This window comes from Aegilops tauschii, chromosome 3 (genome assembly GCF_002575655.3).
Source record: "Aegilops tauschii subsp. strangulata cultivar AL8/78 chromosome 3, Aet v6.0, whole genome shotgun sequence".
NCBI classification, from domain to species: domain Eukaryota; kingdom Viridiplantae; phylum Streptophyta; class Magnoliopsida; order Poales; family Poaceae; genus Aegilops; species Aegilops tauschii.
In genome coordinates, this window is record NC_053037.3 from 304,633,768 (window position 1) to 304,643,465 (window position 9,698).

General features: G+C 52.8%; 1 protein-coding gene across 1 annotated transcript; it reads right to left on the reverse strand.

Annotated features, from left to right (window-relative positions):
* Window positions 1–6,957: 6,957 nt before the first annotated feature.
* On the reverse strand, window positions 6,958–9,418 carry LOC109783138 (uncharacterized). Its single transcript, XM_020341739.1, has 3 exons — window positions 9,297–9,418; window positions 7,336–7,417; window positions 6,958–7,248 (listed from the first exon to the last, which is right to left on the reverse strand). The coding sequence occupies exons 1-3, from the start codon at window positions 9,416–9,418 to the stop codon at window positions 6,958–6,960; spliced, it is 495 nt and encodes a 164-aa protein (XP_020197328.1).
* Window positions 9,419–9,698: the final 280 nt, after the last annotated feature.

Here is a 9,698-nt window from a genome sequence, read left to right on the forward strand (position 1 = left end):
GGCTCGTCAGGGCGCGGAGACCGCGCGGAATGAGGCCCAGGCCGTCATCCAGGAGATCCAGGAGGCCAGGAAGATCACGGCGGGTAAGGCTTTTAAGATGCAAAGCAAGTATGCGGAGAGGCAGTACCTTTTACTAACCCGGGTTCGGAGTTCCCCAGGAGATTTTGCGGATCTACCACGCAGCGTATCAGACACTGCAGCGTTCTACCGAGCTGAAGGAGGTTCTATGGAGAAGCTATTATGGTCGCAGTATGCGACGCCAGAGCATCCCGTGTCCTTCACCGATCAGCTGAAGCAGCTGGTGGAGCTGCACAGGGTGGCCGAACTAGCCATGAAGGATTTGACAATCCGGCTATGGCCAGCCGAAGCTATGCCCGGCAGCTACTTCAGACTCGTGAGGCGGCTAGTGGAAGCCTGTCCGTGGCTGGACGTCGTCAAGCGCTCTGCATGTATTGAAGGCGCCCGTATGGCCTTCCCTCGCTGCAAGATGTGGTGGGCGAAGATGAACGTTGTTGAAGTGGCCAGCGGGCCGCCGGAGGGCAAGGAGCACCGCACACCCTAGAAATATTTTGCGGATGTCATAGAAGGGTCTCGACTTGTGGCCGCTCAATGTTCGCAGGACGTTATTTTCGAATGAATACATTCGTATTGGGCCTTTGCCTTGTATTATAAAGACAGAGCTTGCTTTGTAATGTAATTTCGTTATGCTTTAAATTGTTTCCTCCTGTGCGGCCGTGTTATATGCAATCTGAGGGTTGGCCAGTCGTCGGCTTCTGCCCTCACGTAATTAGTACGGAGGTGTTCGGGATGGGATCTAAACATTCTTGATCCAATTGTATGGTCCTTGAAGGAGTTTTTTAGCGCAACGAACAAGGCAATCAGACTATACGGCTTAAACGCCCTCACTTAGCCATAGGAGTTTTATAATTAAGCAAGTGTGCAGCCCCTGGTCCAAGCCAGGGTGCTGTCAGCATCTGATCTGGAAGTGTCGATCCTTCGCGTGAGGCGGAAAAAATCTCCAACGATTTTGTAACCCACGAACAGCTGACCGGCTCTCGCCGTATCATGACAGTCAGTTTTCGGCTTTTTCTACTGAGCTGCTCATCCGGTCAAGGCCAGGGCACAATCGCAGTAGTTCTCCCTTTACTACCCTAGCCGATAGAGCGGAACGTAGGGTAGCAAGCACAGGAGCCGGGCAACCCAACTATTGACCAAAGACATGATTCGGAGCCAATGCATATAATGCTAAATTCGGGGTGCCGAACTTTTATACAAAAAGTGTTCGGACTTTGTTGCCTTATTGCGGGGCGATAAGCAGCCCCTGGCGAATATGAAACGTACAAAAGAGTGTCGATGTAGCTAATAAGCAGATCGAAATGAAATGAAGTAAGGGGCGAAAACCACAAAAACTGGGCCGCAAATCATTATCATTATAACTGAATGGCGTATCTTGTACAAATAGCGCGATAAGCGCCCAGGCTATGTAATATGCCGGAATCAAGAGGGGGAAGCGTACGGGTCCTGAGAAAGAAGGAAAAATACCGTTAAGAAGAACGTATGGAGGTTACCCTACACACCTATGCTGCATGTCCCCTTTGTATGCCAATCCTTCGAAGGGGCTTGTGATCAGGCTCGCGGGAAAGGGAACCTGAAACAGAAAGAAAAAGGTGTATCCGGGGTCGGTCTAGCCGAACTGTAGATCCCGGTTGAGCTTGTGCCTCCGTTGATGTCCATGGAATCTCGAGTGCGTAATTATGTACGCGTGGTACGAATGCCACCACTTCATCCGGACTGGGACGGAAGCCGAATTGCTAGTCGAGCTCTTGACGAGCCTTGCTGTCCTGCTGCAGTGTAGTTCGGGACCTCTTGATGGTGTCCAGGGGCTCGGCAGCTGCACTATGCTACTACTTGAGAAGGCCGCTATGTACCTCTGCTGCTAGGGCGGCGGTGTGCTCCTCTGTTTGGAGAGAGCGTTCCGTGTTGCCATTGACTGTTATGACGCCGCATGGACCGGGCATCTTGAGTTTCAGGTAAGCGTAGTGTGGCACTGCGTTGAATCTAGCAAACGCTATTCGTCCGAGTAATGCGTGGTAGCCGCTGCGGAAGGGGACGATGTCAAAGATTAACTCCTCGCTTCGAAAATTGTCCGGAGAGCCGAAGACCACTTCCAGCGTGATTGAGCCCGTACAGCGGGCCTCGACGCCTGGTATGACTCCTTTGAAGGTAGTCTTTGTTGGTTTGATTCGTGAGGGGTCAATGCCCATCTTCCGAACTGTGTCTTGATAGAGCAGGTTGAGGCTGCTACCACCGTCCATTAGGACTCGTGTTAGGTGAAATCCGTCGATGATTGGGTCGAGGACCAATGCGGCCGGACCGCCATGACGGATACTGGTTGGGTGGTCTCGACGATCAAAGGTGATCGGAAATGACGACCATGGATTGAATTTGGGGGCGACTGGCTCTACCGCGTAGATGTCCCTGAGTACACGCTTACGCTCCCTTTTGGGGATGTGTGTAGCGTATATCATGTTCACCGTTTTGACTTGAGGGGGAAATTTCTTCTGCCCCCCAGTGTTCGGCTGTCGGGGCTCTTCGTCCTCGTCCTCACTTTGTGATGCCTTTTCTTTGTTTTCGGCATTTAACTTGCCAGCCTGCTTGAAAACCCAACAATCCCTGTTGGTATGATTGGCTTGCTTGTCCGGGGTGTCGTGTATCTGGCACGGACGGTCGAGTATGTGGTCTAGGCTGGAAGGTCCTTCATTATTTCTTTTATAGGGCTTCTTCCGCTGGCCGGACTTGGAGCCAGTGAATCCGGCATTGACTGTGGCATCATCGGTGTTGTTGTCATTGCTTCGGCGTTTGTGTCTGTTGCGCCGAAGCTTGCCAGTGCTATTCTTGGCCTCCGAGGGGCCCGTCTCACTGGATGTGTTGTTACTACGGGCTAGCCAACTGTCCTCTCCCGCGCAAAAGCGGGCCATGAGTGCCGTGAGGCTGCCATGGACTTCGGCTTTTCTTGGCCGAGGTGGCATGCTAGCCATTCGTCCCGGATGCTGTGTTTGAAGGCTGCCAAGGCCTCGGCATCCGGACAGTCAACGATCTGGTTCTTTTTGGTTAGGAACCTAGTCCAGAATTTTCTGGCTGATTCTCCAGGTTGTTGAACTATGTGGCTTAGATCATCGGCGTCTAGTGGCCGGACATATGTTCCTTGGAAGTTGTCTAGGAAAGCTTCTTCCAAGTCCTCCCAGCTGCCGATAGAATTTTCAGGCAGGCTGTTAAGCCAGTGCCGAGCTGGCCCTTTGAGCTTGAGTGGGAGGTATTTAATGGCGTGGAGATCATCTCCTCGAGCCATGTGGATGTGGAGGATGAAATCCTCGATCCATACTAGGGATCGGTTGTGCCGTCGTATGATTCGATATTGACGGGCTTGAATCCCTCGGGGAATTCGTGATCCAGTACCTCGTCTGTGAAGCAGAGAGGGTGTGCGGCACCTCTGTACCGGGCCGTGTCGCGGCGTAGCTCTGATGGAGTCCGTCTGCGGCATTCAGACCGGGCGTGGTTAGGTTTGTCACGTCCGAATAGGTAGCCGTCTTCGTGCCTCGAGGCACGTCCTCGTGATCCGTAGGTCGATCTTGTATGTCCTGCTCTACTGTCCAGGGTCTGCCGGAGGTCATACATGTGACCTCGAACTCTCCCGTCTTTATTTTTGTGGGGCGGTTGGGCAGGCTGCTGTTCGGCCTGAGTTGCCGCTTTATCCCGACCGCGTGGTGGCCGGTCGGCCGCCCTGTCTCGACCACGTGGTGGTCATTCCGCATTACGCGAGGGAGATGTGTGCTCCACTACCTCCTCATCGAATTGAGGTAGCAGTCTGTGTTTCGGGTAGCTCTTGGCTGGGCGCTTGAGGCCGTATTCTTCCGCTGTCAGGACGTCAGTCCATCTGTCGACGAGCAGATCTTTTTCAGCTTGAAGCTGCTGTTGTTTCTTTTTCAGGCTCCTTGAAGTGGCTATGAGTTGAAGTTTAAAGCGCTCCTGCTCCAGAGGGTCCTCAGGCACGATGAAATCTTCGTTGCCGAGGCTTGTCTCCTCTTCGGAGGGTGGACAGTAACTATCGTCCCCCGAGTCATCTTCTATGGCCTGCTCATCAGGGTTGTCTTGCCTGTCGTCATGTTCCTCCTGTTCGGATGCAGCACCGACAGGGTCTTCATTGTTTTTGGCGTCGCCCGGAGTGTTATTTTCTCCGGTACCAGTGTTGCTATCTTTTGAGCGGCGAGGCTTAGAACGACATTTGGGGCGCCGGCGCTTGGACTGCGTCTCAGAAGGTTTATTCTTATCTGGCTCTTCTTTGTCGTCGCCAGATCCTTTGGGTGTATCAACCATGTATGCGTCGTATGAAGAGGTGGCCGTCCAACGTCCAGTGAATGGCGGGTCTTGGCCTTGCTCATTGTCGGCATCGTCGTCCATACCGGTGATGTCTTCGTAGCCATAGTCAAGCACATTGGTTAAGTCGTCGACGGTGGCTATGAAGTGGGTGGCGGGTGGGAAGCAAAATTCCTCGTCGTCCGCCTCTAGCTCGAACCAAACATAGTTCGGCTGTGAGTCTTCCTCCAAGGACAATTTCTTCAAAGAATTTAGTACGTCACCCAAAGGCAAATGCTGGAAGATGTCTGCGGCGCTAAATTCGAAAATCGATAACCGATCCAGCTCGGTGTCCGCAGGCGCACTTGATCCAGAACATGTAGCCGGAGACGAGTCCGGGGTTCCATTGACGCCAGCATTGCAGGATGTCGAGTCCGTGTGCGGCTTCAACGCCGCGGACTTTATGGCCTCGGAGGGGATGATCTGCTTCAATACTGAGGCCGTTGCAGCAACAGGATCCATCTCCTGGGTGTGCTCCGATGACAGATTTAAGTCATGTTCATCGGAGAAAGGGGGAGCGATCGCCGCGGTTTCAAATCCCTCGAAGATCAAGTCTCCACGGATATCCGCGACGTAGTTCAAGCTTCCGAACCTGACCTGGTGGCCAGGGGTGTAACTATCGATCTGCTCCAGATGGCCAAGCGAGTTGGCCCACAGTGCGAAGCCGTCGAACACAAAAACCTGCCCGGGAAGGAAGGTCCCTCCCTGGACAGCGTCATTATTGACAATTGAAGGGGTCATCAAACCTTTCGTCAACGGCACAGAGGAACTCTCAATGAAAGCACCAATGTCGGTGTCAAAACCGGCGGATCTCGGGTAGGGGGTCCCGAACTGTGCGTCTAGGATCGATGGTAACAGGAGATGGGGGACACAATGTTTACCCAGGTTCGGGCCCTCTCTATGGAGGTAATACCATACTTCCTGCTTGATTGATCTTGATGAATATGAGTGTTACAAGAGTTGATCTACCACGAGATCGTAATGGCTAAACTCTAGAAGTCTAGCCTATGTGAATATGGTAATGAATCTGTCCTATCCGGACTATGCTCTCCGGTTTATATAGACACCGGAGAGATCTAGGGTTACATGAGGTCAGTTACATAGGAGGAAATCTTCATAATAGGTCGCCTAGCTTGCCTTCCACGCCAAGTAGAGTCCAATCCGGACACGAGTATTGTCTTCGGCCTTCGTATCTTCACAGCCCATCAGTCCGGCCCATGGATAACAGGTCGGACGCCCGAGGACCCCTTATTCTAGGACTCCCTCACCCGTCTCCATGACTTCACCCGTAACATCTTTTTTTGAGGGTACGCCAACGACGTACCATAGCTTTATAGGAGATAGAAAATATGTACAAGCTTCACCCATAACCTCACCCAGGAAGATTAGGAAGAAAAAACAAAAAAATAGAGCTAAGGGAAGGAAGAGAAGAATAGATGGACGAAGGCTGGAGATAAGGTGGAAGTGGAAATTAAAGCTGAAATGAAGGATGGAGAGGAAATCCAGTAGAAACAGGAGAAAGATTAGATGACATGATGCCAGACGCCGGCAAATCGCCCAAACACAGCCACACGGGTTACTGTAGCAGGGGAAAGTAGCACCGCTGGTTCAACCACACAAATTCCACAATAGCTTGCGCAGTACTAACTCATGCTCCCCGCTGCAAACCGGATCACGCTCAAGGGCCGATACGCCGACACCACATAGAAGACATGTCCACGCCACCAGGTCTTCCCATCAAACAAGAAAACAAGTGTCCACTCCGTTGTGCAAAGCAACATTCATTCTTGATATAAAAGCAACATTTATTCCTATCCCACCGCTACCTCGAGGAGGAGCGCCGCCGCTGCCAACCCAAACATCCACCATCAGGCCAACTCCAACGTGCGACCCCGAACGGACGTCTGTTTCATCCGCTTTTCGTCTGTTTGGGGTGGCAATGGGGTTGTATCCGCCCGGACTTCTGGATGTGGTGGCCATGCACCCAACGCACGGCCGCATTTCGGCGGCATCTCGTCCGTTCAACCAGCATACTAAAATGAAGCATATCAAATGGATCAAATCAAACATAGCAAATTGTTATACGTCCGAAATAGTCTTACAACCCAACCGGAAGAAAACAATATCAAATAGTCTTACAGCCCAATCAAAATTTGTTTGCATGAAAAGAAATTAAACTGATAGATCTACTAGTTGCCAATGTGAGTCCACATGTGCTCAACCAAGTCATCCTGGAGCTGGACATGAGTACGCCAATCCCGCAATTCACGATGAAAATGGACAAACTATTCGAAGGTTGCAGGAGGTGGCTGCTCAGGCTCAACATTTTCACCCTGGAAATCAAACCCTTGGTCGTAGATGCTTTCATCATGCTCATCCTCCACGATCATGTTGTGCATGATCACAAAAGCAGGCATCACCTCTCAAAAGCTTTTGCGTGCTCCATGTCAATGCAGGGTTTCGAACGATACCCCATCGAGACTGAAGCACACTGAAAGCATGCTCCACATCCTTCCTAGCACTCTCTTGCATTTGGGAAAACCTCTATCTCTTCTCTCCTTGTGGATTGGGTATGGTCTTCATAAGAGTGGACCACCGTGGATAGATACCATCAGCAAGGTAATATCCCTTGTTGTACTGGTGGCCATTGAGGTCAAAGCTGACCTCCAGACAGTGGCCTTCTGTAAGCCTTGCAAACACTGGAGAACATTGAAGAACACTGGTATCATTGTGAGAACCAACCATGCCGAAGAAAGAATGCCATATCCACAGATCTTGTGAAGCCACCGCTTCGAGTATGACAGTATCACCTTTCACATGCCCCTTGTACTGCCCCTGCCAAGCAAATGGATAGTTCTTCCACTTTCAGTGCATACAATCAATACTACCAAGCATACCCTGAAAGCCCCTCTCGACATTGACCGCCAACAACCTCTCTGTATCAGCGATAGTTGGCTCTCTCAGGTACTCAGGGCCGAACACTGCCACCACGGCCTTGCAGAAACTATACATTGAGAGGAGACATGTGGACTCACAACATACTCATCCACAAGATCACCGGGAATTCCATATGCAAGCATGCAGATAGCCAATGTGCATTTCTGGTAAGAAGAGAAGCCAAGCTTGCCAAGGGCATCCTCTTTGCACTCGAAGTATGGATCATATGCTACCACTCCCTCCCAAATATGACTGAGCACATGTCTCCCCATACGAAGCGGCGGCGAAATTTGTGTGGTTTGAAGAGTGCGCTATTCTCAAAGTAATCGACGTAGAGAAGGGTGTGGCCTCTCTCCCTATTGCGGTTCAAGGCCGGAACATGGGCGAGGATTGATCCCCTGTACCAAGACCGATTCCTATTAATGTGGTCATGGACGACCAATGCAGCCGCCACAAGCTCTTCATCATACGAGGACGAATCATTCGATGAACAAATGAAGTTGTGAAAGAAAAACTCATCTGCTATCCATGATACCTTGTAAGCAACGAGTCGAACACCTTGTGGTCATGGTGGAGAGGCGGCCGGAAAGAGCAAGTCGATGAAGCGAAGCAAGCTTGGTGCTGATGGGGTGGGCGCGCTACGGCAATGCAACTCCTGCGGAAGTTGTTGGGGTCGACGGCTGGCGCTGGCGGCCGTAGCTTCTCTCCTACCGGCAACAAGGAACCACGAACGCCGGCAAAAAACTCTACCAAAACACGGGCGTGGGATGGCTATGACATGGCGTGGTTGTGGGGCAGACAGACATGATTGAAGGCGATGCGGCCGGGAACGGGGTGGCGACGGCGATGGCGGAGGGCGGAGGGAAGAGAAGGGAAAGAGAAAAGTGCTTGTGTCCCCGCCGGGCGCACTAGGGGGACTAGGGTGCGCGCCACGCCCGTCCGCGCATGTCCGTTCGGCCGCAAACGCGGCCCAACTTTGGGCCGGGAATGGGTCGAAAGCAGACCGAAAACAGATAACGGTCCGTTTGCTCCGCGCGTTGGGCGGCCTGTTTTGTCCATTTGTCCCCAAATGGATGCGTTCGGACCATTTGGGGTCACGCGTTGGTGTTTGCCTCACTCCAACCCAACCCATGCACCCCTTCTCCAAGAATGCACGCTGGTGGGCAGGCACCACCCGTCCCGCAGAGGCGCAGCCGAACAGAAAAGCACAAGATCTCATTGGGGAAAGAGAGATATAGAAAGGAAAAAAGAAAGAAGATAGAAAAGATGGGAGATGGATTGAAAAGCCTAGATCAAGCAACTAGGGGTATTGGTGCATACGTGCCTTACCGCAAACGCTAGGAACCCAGGTACCTCGGATCAGCACATGAAAATTTGTCAAGGATGGCTGCAATAATTTAATGAAAACAAGTTTTGGCATATCTTACACACAGTTGCCTATTTATGTTTGTCTGGCAGCCTAGGCAAATTATACCCTACATCTGTGCATGATAGATGGTTGGTGTTCATTATCAAACTGTATCGGCCGTGCTGCGCGGACCGTGGAAGCCATCTAAAGGAGGCCTATATCGGTCTGCGGAGCGGTCCGGACGTTATTTCCCCGCAAACCGGAGACAAAAGTGGGGAGGTTTGTGAGAGTCCGGACCGATCCCAAGCCCGTTTCTGACTGCCTTGGCCCACCAAAACCCCATCATCCCTTCCGCGCATTTTCGGTCAGCGCCGCTCCAGAGCGTTAGCGCCTGCATTCATGCCCGCCCAGAGCGGACGCGACCACTCACCAGCGCCGGGATTGAAGCGGCGCGCCGGCCAAGAGAGCGTTGCCTGCGCCGCTTCCTGGTGCAGGCGACTACCGCACGTTCAAACGACACGACGACCGCCCGAGACGTCTCCTCTGGCGCCACCCGTCCGTCTGTCCGCCGCCGACCGGTGGTATATAAACCGCTTACCCGGCGCCCCGGCCATAGTCACAGTCATCCCTCTCCACACCACTCCCCGCGATGGATCCCACGGCGGCCAATGCTCTCTGGGACGGGCTTACGTCGAAGCAGAAGAAGGCCATGGCCGCCATTGCTGCCGACTGGCAGGCCGGCAGGCAGCCAGAGGACGTGCAAATGGAGGACGCCTCCTCCAACGAGCCAGCGCCACCCTCCTCTTCCTCTGCGGCACCCTCCTCCTCTGCTCCACCCTCACCGGTGCATTACACCCTGACCATCGGTGAGGCCCGTGTCCATTGGACATGGTGCAAGAGGAGCGGGGGGAGCAATTCCGGGAGACGCAGGCCGACGCCAACTACAACCACAACCTCCTCCGGGAGCATGTGCAGGCGGAGCAGCAGGTCCCTGCCGGCA